At 37.2% G+C, this 14584-nt stretch overlaps 1 protein-coding gene across 1 annotated transcript in view; it reads right to left on the reverse strand.

Moving 5' to 3' along the window:
* The window catches only part of LOC135473509 (protein furry-like), a 48147-nt gene extending 37971 nt beyond the window's left edge, over positions 1 to 10176 (reverse strand). The window contains 15 exon segments of the mRNA XM_064753359.1: positions 300 to 604; positions 888 to 968; positions 1137 to 1293; positions 2037 to 2194; positions 3557 to 3655; positions 3960 to 4097; positions 4754 to 4877; positions 5853 to 5936; positions 6475 to 6557; positions 7165 to 7215; positions 7482 to 7512; positions 7756 to 7892; positions 8223 to 8276; positions 8501 to 8727; positions 9794 to 10176. Of these exon segments, the coding sequence (XP_064609429.1) occupies positions 300 to 604; positions 888 to 968; positions 1137 to 1293; positions 2037 to 2194; positions 3557 to 3655; positions 3960 to 4097; positions 4754 to 4877; positions 5853 to 5936; positions 6475 to 6557; positions 7165 to 7215; positions 7482 to 7512; positions 7756 to 7892; positions 8223 to 8276; positions 8501 to 8727; positions 9794 to 9869 (1805 nt within the window). The 5' untranslated portion in view covers positions 9870 to 10176.
* Between the last annotated feature and the right edge of the window lie 4408 nt (positions 10177 to 14584).

Raw genomic sequence — 14584 nt, forward strand, 5'->3', positions numbered from 1 at the left:
ATACACGTATGCAAATCTTAAACACGGGTTAGATGGTGCGCGGTTTTTTAACTTAATCTGAGGTTACACAAAATGAACCTCTACCTGAAATTAATCCCAATTAGGCAAATTTGAAAGAGTGAGTGAGTGCTTGGGGTTTAACGGCAAATTTGAAAGAGAAATAAATGCTACATAGATGTAGAGACTGACAGCCAGCCAGGCCCAAATCAATACCCTTCACTTTTCTTGAAAATATGGGATAAACAAAATCAATCTCAACATTAAACACCAGACTGGTAATCAGAACATGTTAAACTCACGTAAGCATTTCATCTGGGTCTTTCGAGACGTTCTCGGGTTTGGTCAGCAGTAAAGGTCGCCCCACCTGAAGGTCAAGGGCGCGGAAGATCGAGTCAAGTGTTTTCAGAACATGTGGGTAATACAGGGCGATGCCAATTAACTTGGCTGTGGAGTCTGTCAAGAATTTGTTGAGAAACGTTTTTTTGTGCCTGACAGTATTTCCCGAGGGCAGAGTAGCCATGGTCTGAGGCATGGGAGGGTCACCATCTTTCTGCTGCAGGCTGTCTGCTATCACAAGGAAAGCCCGCAGGCCGATACTCATCCTCTGTTAACAGATACAGCATAACTGAGAATGTATGTTCTTTTCCTAAGGCCATAAGAAAGTCATTAACAAATCACACCCCTTCACATACAGGGTAAATTCCACAATTTGGCAGATTTACTCATTTAAATAAAGATTTCCTTGACTGATTGATTGACTTATTCATAAACAGCTTGTAATGTCACTAATGATGACACAATTATCTCTATGATAAATATATTACAAAATGTAACAATCTATAAAGCCTTACTTGAAATTTACATTGTATTTAATACAGAAATTTTACCTCAGGAGTGAGAAACTTGATTTGTCTGCCAACACACAACAAGTCAAAAATAATTTCTCTCATCGCAAAGTCCAGTCTTTCCTGTATGAAAATCACAAAAATATCAAATATATATTAAAAAAAAGTATCAGTCTTAACTTCATATTAGAACTTCAGGCCCAAGTTCGAAACAACTATCTACAGGTAAAGTCCTTAATAACTACAGAACTGCGCACAATGTTTCATATATAGTAATAACTTGGCACAAACCTTTGCAATAAACTGGATGATTTTCACGAAGATGTTAAGGGGTGTGTCCCTGGGGGTGATGATCTTGGATCCTTTGGGAAAGAGGCTATTAACAATACTTTGTAATCTGCTTTGTGTGGCAGTGTTACTCTCACACTTGATCCGCACCATGTACACCCTGCACATGAAAGATAACATCATGAGCTACAGAGGGCACATATCAAATATAAGCCATGGGCAAAACCACAGCCTGCAGAGGAAAGATAACATCATGAGCAAAACAGAGGAAACCTATCAAACCTATGACAAGCTATATGGGCAACATATCAAACCTATGATGAGCTATATTTGCAACATATCAAACCTATGATTAGCTATATGGGCAACATATAAAACCTATGATTAGCTATATGGGCAACATATCAAGCATATGATAAGCTATATGGGCTACATATCAAACCTATGATTAGCTATATGGGCAACAGATCAAACCTATGATAATCTATAGGGGCAACATATCACACCTAAGCTACAGAGGAAACATATCAACATAGGCTACAGAGGAAACGTATCAAACATAAGCTACAGTTGAAACATATCAAACCTATGACAAGCTATATGGGCAACATATCAAACCTATGATTAGCTATATGGGCAACATATCAAACATATCAAAACCTACGCTACAGAGGAATCATACCAAATCTGAGCTACAAAGGAAACATATAAAACCTAAGCTACAGAAGAATCATATGAAACATGATATAAGCTATACTGACAGCATATCAAACCTAAGCTACAGAGGAAACATATCAAACCTAAGCTACAGAGGAAACATATCAAACATAAGTTACAGACGAAATATATCAAACAACACTGTCTGTCCTGCCACACATACCTCAACCATAAAAGTGTACGTACCACAAGAGCCTGTAGAGGGATTCGAGGGCCACACGGGACATCTTGTTGTCTCTGTTTTTTAGCTGAGACAGACACATGGTGAGGAAGTATGGCCAGTTGTTGAGGAAGAACTGTTTGTGACTGACACACAGCAGGCATGTCACCAGAGGAAACAGAGCCTGAGAACAAGATCACATCATCACAGAGATTATCTCAGCTGTGAACCGAACCCCTTTACATGTATACATTCCAATGAAAAGTCAGTCAAAAATATCAGTATAATCATAAATATCATATATTATGATTACTTCTTCAACTTCACTTTCATTTTAACATATTTTAATCAGACATCAATGGTGGAAAGTGCATCCTGGTGGAAGGTTATTCAAAATTTTAATAAAATAAAGCCCCACGGTTTAGTACAAGTCTTGTTCTAACACAAAACTAACAGGATTTAAGCCCAAACTAAAGATAATACCAAATGTAATCCAAATGATCTCAAATTTCATTCATGAAAGTGCATTTTTTGAGGCAAATAAATGTTACAAAAAAATTATTTTCGGTGCTGAAACTTGCAATTTTCCAGTAGAATATCATCCCATGTTCCAAGCAAACCTCAAAGCACATCATATCTAAAATCATTAAAATTCTCAGAATCAGGAAGAAGGTATACTAAGAATACTGGTAGCTCTCCTGGTTTAGCAGTTTGTAAAACTGCACAATGTTTAAGTCATGTGACACATGCACACATAACTCTAAAGCAAAAAAAGTAGAATGATTGACACTGTCATACACAGTTATTATCCTCTAATTATATCGTGCTAAGATCGTGCCATTAAATCAACAAGAAAAACCAAAATTATTACACTGTCACAACTATGACAGCTTATCGTATGTTTGCAGGATTGCAGAACAGTGACTTCACATGTTATGGAATTCTAAATCACCGTGGGGATAAAAGGCAATGTGGGGAGTTAATAGTGCACAGCTTCACTGCAGGGGTCTTTGATGTGCAAACTGCGATTTGATTTTTTTATTTATCTGATTGCTGTTTTATGCCGTACTCAAAAATATTTTACTTATACGACGGCGGCCAGCATTATGGTGGGTGGAAACCGGGCAGAGCCCGGGGGAAACCCACAAGACCATAAAACTGACTATTATGGTCCAATCTTGCTATGAGTTCAGAATTACCTTTGATCTGATAGGCAAAGTATTGGTCAGCCCTGTATACCATGATCGTTTCTCTGACTGATGTTTTGTGTCATATTTACTAGTCTTTCAATTTTTTTGACAGATTTATGGGTGGAGGACACCTTAAAGCCCAGTCCCAATGCTGACAAATATTAATGCACCAAAGTCAAATTTATTTATTTATGTGATTAGTGTTTTACTCAAGATTCCATTTATACAACCAGGGCAGAGCCCCAAGGAAACCCACAACCATCCGCAGGTTTCTGACAGACCTTCATGTGGCAGGAGCGGAATCCAGCAACACAAAAGTCCAATGATACCAGAGTCTCTGTTATACTTTGACTTACCAGTGTGTGTTTTTTCTTTGTAGCCATGTCTATTGTAGTGGAGTAGAGCATATCGACAAAGGTTTTTAGCACAGGGACATTGACTTCATTCTTTGCAGACTGAAAGAGAAAAGATATTGCAGGGGAATGAACCAGAGCACAATGTTACACAGTAGGATTCAAGGTGAATTATGCTTATAAAATGTAACATTTACTGACAAATAATTTAAAGATGTTTTATGAAGAAACCTGTGTAAATATTCACTCTAAGCAAATCATAAAATGAAATACTTTGGACTTATGTGCTATGGCAGTTGTAACACTGATGCAGTTAGATAACACATGTAGTACTAAAAAATAACATGTTTGAATCCTGAAATTCTGGACACATAATATTTGTAATCAAAAGGGTGGATATACTTACAGCTGCCACAGGAAGTAGAATTTCCACAAACAGTCCCGCCAGAGCGTGCTTGATATCTTTGTCCTTGACCTCCAGGAAGTATTTGCCAAGGTCGTGTAGAAATGAACAGCTGGATTCCAGGTCCTCAATCGGATGCATCTATCATTAAACACAAGAAATTTTGTCAAGCATTTGAAAGAATTCCAGTCAGTATTTGATGAATATTACACATATCATGTGGTTTGCATAATATCACAAAATATGTCTGAAAGAGATCTTCTAAGGTTAAAATGATCTTTAGTTAACCTTGACTACTGTGCAAATTTATTTTTTCCTGTATTAATGCATCATTCCAGTCATGTCTAGCATTGACTTTCAACAACTGTATGGTTAATGATAGTTTCACTTTCACTTTAGGACTATGAAGGTTGGTCTGATCACTACACGCAATGCATGACTGCTAATCATGATCATAACTTGCCATGAATCTGTTAGTCCCATCTCCACACATAAAATACTGTACAGATTATTCCACAATGCACACATGGATCAGCAAACTGCTCACAAATGTTGAGTTTTAAACGGTAATTTCCTTGGGAAATGAGGGAAATTTGCAACAAGTCTTGTCCAAAAAAAACAACAACACATGCAAAGAAAACTGGCGTTTGACACACATACATGGACAGTATATGAAGAAATTTGAATTTTACTTTGAAAATTAACCCCCCGGAGATACACGTGTTTGTCAGACCATTTCCAAAGACTCTCACTTTTACTCCTCAACATCCTAAAGAGTTATTAAGATCAATACTCACTTTGACCCTGAAAAACTTGAGGCCCATGAGGAGACTGATGATACTCTGTGCAGTGTAAGGGGTCTGGTCTCTTAGCTTCAGCTCCCTCAGCTCAGACAGAAATGTTTTCCTCACAGCTTGAAACCTGCAACAAGGCAGCAAGAAACCATAAAATTCCTCACCAATAAAAAGCTTGTTAAGACACTGCCAATGTTTTCACCTTTCTTTTTAACAGTAACATACACGATGATGATGACGATGATTCCATATTGTTATTTGTTTTCTTAGCTATTCAATGGTAAATGTAGTACTGGTAAATGTACTTCGTTGCAGAATCAAGGTTTTTTTTTTCATTCCTCTTATGGTTGCTGCGAGTTCGTCCAGCTCATGCTGGCTTCCTCTGCGGCCATAAATGGGAAGGTCTGCCAGTAGCCTGCTGACAGTTGTGGGTTTCCTCTCATCTGGACTACGCCCAGTTTCCTCCCACCTCACTACTGGCCGCTGTCAGACAAGTGAAATATTCTTGAGTACAGCGTAAAACACCAATCAAATAAATAAATAAATAAATAAATTATTCCTCTTATGAGGCTTCCAAGCTTGTAGCACACTGTTGCACTAAAACAAAAGCTACAAAATGAATGAGAAGCTTGCTTGGAAGACATTAAGCTGTTTGCAGTTCTGGTTGTCCTTTGTTTTCTATGGGTTTTTTTTCGGAAGATTTATTGCTATACTGAATGGTAGGTCTTGTCCAGCACTATATCAGTTACATGTAATGCATTGCTGTGAACTGTGCATGTATGTCTTGTCGAGAACTACATGTTAATGCTGTGTTGTTCATGGTAAATCCAGTGTTGTGAATGGTAATTTCTGTGTCGTAAATGGTAAATATAGCATATTGAATGGTAACTTCTGTGTCATAAATGGTAAATCCAGCATAGTGAATAATTATTGCAGTGTTGTTCATGGTAAATCTAGTGTTGTGAACGGTAAATACTGTGTTGTGAATGGTAATTGCTGTGCTGTGAATGGTAAATATAGCATGCTGAAAGGTAACTTTTGTGTCATAAATGGTAAATCCAGTGTTGTGAATAGTTAACGCTTTGCTTCTTTGCTATCTCACCTGGCCTGAGCCACAGTACCCATTACTTCAGCATACAGGTCAGCAATGATGGCAATGTTGCCAGCGTTCGGAGAGGCATGTAACCTATAGAAAACAAAACCAAGCATTGCAGCCACCTAGCTTCCATTATTACAACACATACAAAAGGACGATTCTCTAACACATGGTCGTTATCATAATCATATTGTTTCTATAATACAAATACATTTTACACAAAATATCTGTACTTTATTTGTTACTACAAATATTCACACAGTGCTCCAATTACAAGCATCTGGTGCCAGTTCCATTTCTGATTGAAAATTTAAAACTTTGTCACAATGTTTAGTTTTTGGTACTGGAAGTTGAAACATTGGCACAATAGTGTTAGAATTACATTTTTGTAGTGATGACAATTTAAATTCATAAGGTCCACAAGTAAGCTTTAAAATCATGTTTCAAATTTTCACACAAGTGAGTAATGGTTTAGTGGAATCTGCCTTGAACACTTAACTCAGGCAAAACTTCATAGCACATGCATGTGTCTTAAAAATAGATTTTGCCAAGATGTCAGTTCACTTCATTCTTTTTATTTTAATTGTGTTCTCAACATTTTTGACTTTTAGTACAAAGCAGTACATACCCATCTCTGTATTTGAAATGCCTGAAAGCTTGTGTAATGATGTAACCAACCAGGTCATCATGGCCCGCAGGGTGAAATGACAACTGAAACAAACACAGGAACTACACTTTGTTCCGTTTCATGTGTATGTACTTCATAGGTGTATTAAGTTATGCTGGAGAATATTTCAATTTGACACCTGATTAGGAATACTGCCCTAATCTCTAATTATAATTTCACCTCATTTCCACAAATGTTACACACACACAAATGAGAGAATCCAAATCAGCATGAGATAGAAAAGCCTCAATGGTTAATGGCTAAGTCTAGATAACTCAAGGTGTGCTCATGGTGTAACTTACCTTAACATTATCATGACAAACCATTTAAATGTGACAGGATGATTTCTGATTTCACACTATCCTGTTTGATAAAAGTGGATGCAAACTATTTAAATGGTCAGTGAAATGAATTCTCTCAAGTAGGACTTAGCCCTTGAGCTTTGTACACTCTAAACATTCAATCAGTTTAACTTTCCACATACCTTTTTCTGGGAAATTAAACTTTCAGAAACATTTTATTCTGTTGTAGTTTGTCTTGGAAAAAATTGTTATGGCTTAGTATTATGCAAGCAATTCTGCAGCTATATTGTGGCAATAGTTCGTAACAGAATACAAGCAGAAGACATTTATAACAGTATTGATCACATACCTTGGAAAGAACTTCGATGAGCACCAGACAATATACAAACTCCACAGCTAACTAAAAACAGAAAGGAGACAGCTTTTTTCCTGTGATATATTGGCAACAAGTGCATAGGTGTTTTATTAAATGAATATAAATATAACAGAACACTGATAAACTGTGCTAATACGTTTCCATATTAAGTCTTAACATAGATGTACTCCGAGGCCACATAATTTATTAAACTGGTTTCCAGCAACTTGAAAACTAAAACTTTTTGTTTCAATTAAGAGAACTCAACATACTGTTAATTTGTGAGCTTATATTTTATACAAAACACTCACGTCTCTTCTTTCACAAAGAAAGTCCTTTTCCCTGTTAAAAAGAAAAATAGAAATAAACAATATTGTTGGGTATTTTACACGTAGGTGATGTGACAAGCCATTATATAAAAAAAAAATTAAATAAAACAAATTACTTATTTACAAGACTATATGATCACATCATTACTTTGAATACCAAATGAAAATAACTTCACTGAGAAATTACTGTTATTAATACAGCAACTTTAGCAGTCAGTGAGCACAAGTACTGAAAGCATGTAGCCAGCTATCTTACCCTTTAGATTTGTGTCTGGACCGAGGCTCAACAACCAAGGAATCGTCCAGGATGTTCTGGCGTTCATACCACTTGAACAGTGTTCGTAATAATGATGGAAGACTCTGTTCAGACACATTTCCCAATGCACTGAGCAACTGTTGTAACATACACCAAAAACAGTAAGATGAAGCTTGAAATACACAAGAGTGCAGACAACAGTTTCGGTACAAAAATAAATGTATACAAAAAACTTTAAGAAACAACAGAGTCTCTTTGCTTACATGCTGATGGTTTTACTTGGCTTTCAATGATACTTTGGTATCAATTTAGCAGGCAATATAATTTATAATTAGACGTGGTAACCTGACACTAGGCTGACTAGTACTTGACCTATAAATTTACAGAAACAGTGCATTAAACATGCATTTAATAGGTGGATTCAATGATAAATTATTGGAAATCAACAATACTTGAGTAAATCTGACCTGATCAAACTGGACATCTTCACCTCTCTGCAAGGATTTGGCTAAAGGCCTCTCCTGAATGAGACAAATAAAAATAAGTTTATTTTAATTTATTCATGATGCATTTAAGTATGTAGTGCATATCTAATTAACTATTTTCCAATTTACTGAAAATTTGCTGGCAAAACCATAGTGGCATAAAAGCATGCAGAGCTAGCCTCTGAGTACAGATTAAAAGGTAGATTTCAAACAGAAAAAAGGAAAAAAAATCTCCATGAAGCAGAGAGAAATAAACCCACCAGAGGTTCAGCCAAGACTTGCTCAATCTTTTTTTCAGCATGAGCGCAAAACTGCAAGAAGAGGGTCTGGAGCACATATTCCCCCGGCTTAGCGTTTACATTTGCCCCACCCTGATCACGCCCCATACTGTCACGTTTCCATGGAAACCTGATCAGGAAATTGTCATCATCATCTGATTTAGGACCTTCTACCTCTATTGGAGGGGGAACCAATGTAGCTTCTAGCTCTGCAACATTCAAAAATAAAATAAAGTGTGGATTCATCATTACTGCAAAATGGCTGTCATATAGCTGAAACATTTAAATAACCCATAAATTTCAACAAAATGTACACTACAATTTGATTCACTTTCAGCCATCAACAGCCAATGCTATTATTATACAAATACAAAAATAACCCAGTAAATCTACCTAGAGATACATTGCTTATAACACTTTGTACACATGCCACTCAAATAATAATGAAAAACCGACTATGTAATGGCTGGAAATGGCTCTGACATGCCATTTTGCATGCTGTAACATCCACTCATCTCAACATCGATATTGCACCTTTTCAATTTATCCAGTAGTCTACCAACACATGCTAGAATATTCAGATATGGCAGTTAATCTTTTCACATGGCTTAGCACAATGTATTGGTATCTTTTTTTTTTCAGGGACCTGATTTTTAACACAATTTCACTGACTCTCAAAGACCCTTTCAGGACATCAACTAGATGTATTCAGAATATGATACCTAACACTGCTCTTCATATTTTGCCCAAAAAGTACCTGTTTTAGGCAAAATATACCCAAAATAACTAGAATTAGTCCATTCAGCCTTCTTCTTTAGATAAACATGGGTATCCGCCCTTGCACACCTAGATTAAGTAGACACAGTGCACATCAACACTTTCTGGCATGATTGTTGGTGTAGACACTTCCATATAAAAAATGACTAATTTTTCAGAGAATCCACACCTGTCTTTCAGTCACACTGAATCCACAAAAAAACTGGCAGTCCTATTCCTTAAATAACATCAAAAAAGTGTTGACAGTGCACTGCAGATAAATTTAACGTCTGCCATGTATACCGCCAAAGGACAACATATTTTTTCATTCTTGATCAGTGAAAAGTGAATAAAAACATTAAAACGAACAGATTTAAACTGACATTAGCTGTTAAGCTTTGTACAATTGTTCGACAAAATTCTTCAAATTATCTTAAAGATTCGAGTCTCTTTCGATTTCCGCGACGTTTCTTTCCTGCTTTTACAACGCCACGAAATAATCCACTTTAGTTGGTATACCTCTTTCTTCACTGGAGCTAGTTGAAAGGGCCATTTCCTGTTGAGGCGACTCTCTGCCCGACATGATGGTAAACATACACTAACGAAGCTCCACAATTTAAACAAAACAATTAAATTACAAAGCAAAGCAGTAGAGAAATGTTCCGACCGATGACTCATTCATGTTTCAATTTTCATTCTTCTTTTTCGATCAACACTTCTGTCACTGTCAGTGCCGCCATGATTGCAACAGCACCCTGGCTCTCCCAGAGTGCAACAGAACTTTAAACTGCAGGGAAACCATAGGTTAGCGAAAGTTACGATACAATAAATGTCCTTGAACGAAATTTTGAAGTGGAAAAAATCTCCTATGAAGCTTCCATAGAGTTCCTGTCAACCCGATTTTCTGTTTTGTTCCCGTAAATATCTTCTCTGTGGTATCTGTGGCGCGCTCGTTTCCGGTCGACAAAATAATACCACAGTTACGCCCCTTTAATGGGCGTACACTCGTGTGCTGTATCCTGAAGGCTAGGACAGTATGTTTAGGACCAATGGTTTAAGTCTTCCTCAGTAAATACTTTAAAGGTTGAGCGGGTATGTCTGTTTTCTTGCGCATATTATAGCCCTTATCTGAAAGATTTAAACATGTCTTATCTTTCGGGAGGATCTATATGCCAGCTATACTGCATAATTTAAGGTCGGTGCTAACGAGGCTTACATATTTGAAAGCTGGACGCACATTGGTATTCGAAAGAGGCAAGCATACAGCCTGCGGCAGTACTCGATTAGTGCCCACGGTCTTATAATATTATAGACCTATTTGATGAAAGTACACATGATCCATATGTAGCCCTATTCAAGGGCAACCTCTATATAGACTACATTAAGGGTACACATGACATGCCCAACAGCAGGCCTATATTAAATCCCATTCGATACAAGAAACACATTTGAGGTTTGACACGGTCTCACGACATCGATCCACAGAGGACTTGCACTTCACCTGTATCCTAAGAGAACTTGCGTATAGCCTACCGATATTCAGAAGATTCACCTGGCCTCATGGTATACCTATTCATAGGGGCTATATACCGGTAGGCCTAATACAACGGCATTGGCCTATATATTAATGCCTAGCTGAATGTGTTGCAATTATTTATTTATTTATTTGATAGGTGTTCTATTCCGTACTCAAAAATATTTCATTTAAATATGACGGCTGCCAGCATTATAGTGGGAGGAAATCGGGCACAGCCCGGGGAGTTGCTGGAAGATCTTTCCACGTAGCATGAGCTGGACTTGAACTAACAGCGACCGCATAGGTGGAGGGCTCCTGGGCCATAGCACTGTGTTAAACAGTCGATTTATAAATGCAAACAGTGATGTCACAGTTCACAGGCTAGAATTTTTTACACATCGCAAATTTTTCTCTAAACATTTAGGCCTATATAAGATCTTTAAATCATTTTCATTTCACAAGAATCATATTTAATTAATCATCGTCATGTTAACACACTTGTGTAAAACGTTCAAAGATGAAAAGTACAGAAAATTAAAAGCTAAAATTTAAAAGAAATGAACTGAATGATTACATTGTTTCATTTTGTTTACCTTATATGCTTTGCAGGCAAGGCATGATAAACCTGGGTTGGAGGTGAAGGGGTGGGGGGGGGGGGGGGGGGGGCGGAGGGGTGTATATATACGTGTATATAGTCCTGATATAAATATAGCCCTACCGGTATAACCGAACTGCATCAAATATAATCAATACAAACATACTGAATTCCAAATATAATGAATTTCGACATACTGAACTTCAAACGTGTTAAACATGTTTAATTCTAGTAACCGTGATATAGATAAAACTAATATCTCAAGTTTCATGATCTGACAAATTGTGTTAATTTGTGTATCTCACTGAGGCTTAGTGTCATACTCAAGATATTCCACGCACTTTGTACGCGGCGGTATGTAGTTTTTACTGTGTACGGACGAAACAGGAGGAAGGTCTCATACCTGGCACATGTATACTAAACAAAAATATAAACGGACCAAGCAATTTATACTGCTTTCTTCAGTATTAAATAACACCTCAACTCAACAGTTTGGGTAAGTATTCGTTGTCAATTGTGGTTTCAATTTAGACCAGATTTTCACATTTCAGGCCAACAATGCATGTAGCGATTATGGCTGCGTGAAAACAGAGTGGTCGCTAACAACGCTTCACAGCACTCAGCACCGACTATGTCCACCGTCTGCATCACGAAGAGCGTGAACAGTGATTACTGATTATCGAGTTTTCACGCTGCCATAGTTCCTGGATTATTGCCCTAAAATGTGAAAATCTGGTGTAAATTGAAGCTACAGTTGATGATGAATACTTAACCTAATTGTTGAGTTAACACATTATTTAATACTGAGAGAAAACAATATAAAACTGCTTCATGCGTATATATTTTTGTTGAGTAGGTCGCAACGGAAAATGGATCCAACTGAGGGCCTATAGCTGGACACGAGTCAGTCGTCATCAGCGAGAGCAACGCCACAGACAACTGGGCCAACGACGGCATGGTCCCTTTGCATTGTTTTCATGTTATTGTTTGTTAAATCAGGCAACAACACAACATTTTTTGCGTAATCTTATTACGTGTGACCATTTACCAACTAATAGACTGTCGTCGTTGCTCTGGTTTTACTTTTCATATTGTAGTCTTTAATATTTAATGAATTGTGAATTAATAATTTAAGTAAACTGAAATGTTTTAATAGCATTCAGAGTGACTGTTATGGCAGATAGCGCTAAAACAAAGTCTGGGTGATACACGGTGCCTTGTATGATAACTGATATACACTGGTCTGAACCACACTGATTAAAAGGAGAAGAAAAATTATGCCAAAATGAGATGAAAGAGCGTGAAAACTTTTTTGCAAATATGATTTTCAATATTTTCTTCAATTTTTTTTTCTTTCAGGAGAAAAATGTATTTGAAAATATCTCTTTCATGAAAAATCGAAAAAAATATTGAAGAACACATTTACTAACTTGCACTCTTTCACGTAAACTTTATGGAATTATTGATGTTTGCTTGACCTTTAAGGTAGGGTACGGAATATGAACTACACGGGATCATGTAATGATCATGTACGGCATGGATTTCACAATCTGATTATGTGTGCAAAATCCGGCATTGTGCAATGTAGGTTGTATTATACACACTATTAACTAAAGATATTAAATCTTAATCGTGTACATGTCTGTCTACTTGGGAAGCTGTCGAGGATCTTTTGAGCAGACAGAAAAGGTCATGCTTTTAACAATATTTCAATACTGACAACGGAAAACATTGAAACACATACGCGAGCCATTACAAACAAATTCAATAAATATTTTAGGTCGGTGGCTTCTAGAATACCCAAATCCATTGATTTTTTTGTGTGAATTTAATGGACTATCTTGGAGCGGCTATATATTAAAAAACTTCTCATTAGACAACTGATGGTGTTACATCAACTATGTCCACAACTTCAAACAATCGTACAGCATACGTGTAGCTTGCTTCCTTTAAAACTTCTTGCTTTCTGCATGCGGATCTGAGCACTATATAGTGCAAGTGCTGTTTTGGATTTATCGAGAGCTTAGTAATGATGAATCCGACTATTCTCCCACAGAAGCTATTGGATCTATGCGTCGAAACAGACATTCGTATTCCAGCCATCAACCAAAATGGACTTTACAGGTCAATAATCGCTAGGCCAGTTCCTAAAACGACGTCTAAAGCACACCACCACAGAACTAAGAAAGTATATAAAGTAAGAAATTAGGGCGGAATCATAAAAAGGGAAGAAATCGACATTTTTCATGTTGTTAGAAAGGCGCAAGGTATGTTCTGGTCAAATGAGTAAAATGAGTGTTCAAACCGTGTACCATGCCACTATTAAGTTTAAAGTCGATAATAAAATATGTATCTAAGAGGCTCACCGGTATATGACGGAAGTGTGTACTACTGTCACTGATCAACTACCGGTAATCCTCTATACTTTGTTTACCACTGAAGACAACAGCACTGGTATATACATGTATAGTTACTCAAAAAGCGTCTCAAGTCATACAGGTCTCGTATGTCAAATGTGTGTATACATCAAAGACTGTAATCCAATGTATTTTGAAATTCACTCTATTCGTTGATAACGCTCTAGGGAGTGTTCGCCCACGCACTCTGCATTGCTAGCACTCCATCATTTCCTCTTGTGCAAGGTAGTGCAAGATTACCGATGTTGATACCTCAGGCATGTCTCCACAGGCTGTAGGTCCATCTTGTGATGTTCTCAAGAAGGCTGGAGTTCCACAGGATTTCAAAATGGCTACGTTTCAATCGTCTTTGTCTTAATAAAGACGACAGTCTTCACATGTGAGAAAGCAACTTCAAGAAGATATTATCACTAAACTAAAGTCTTCCTTGAACATGAACACGTGACATCACGTTCAACACATGGTACTAACTGACACGGTACTGAAACACGGTCTCTGCCACCATGAATCGGCGATTTGTAAAACATCCGTCCCCGGCTCTGTTTATACATTGCAGGTCAATACAACAGACAAAAAGCACGTGTTGTATGAACACAAACTTGTGTCCTTTCCAGTAAAAATCCTGTGTCACCTCTGAACAACTCTATCTTGTGCTGAACTAACACAAGGTCTTGTTTGTCTTTTATTATTTGTAACACAAACATGTGTACTTTTATGACATTTATTTAACACATCATTATGTTGTGGTGGCACATTCCTATGCTGAATGAAAGATGTGTTAG

The sequence above is a fragment of the Liolophura sinensis genome, chromosome 8 (assembly GCF_032854445.1).
Source record: "Liolophura sinensis isolate JHLJ2023 chromosome 8, CUHK_Ljap_v2, whole genome shotgun sequence".
NCBI lineage: Eukaryota > Metazoa > Mollusca > Polyplacophora > Chitonida > Chitonidae > Liolophura > Liolophura sinensis.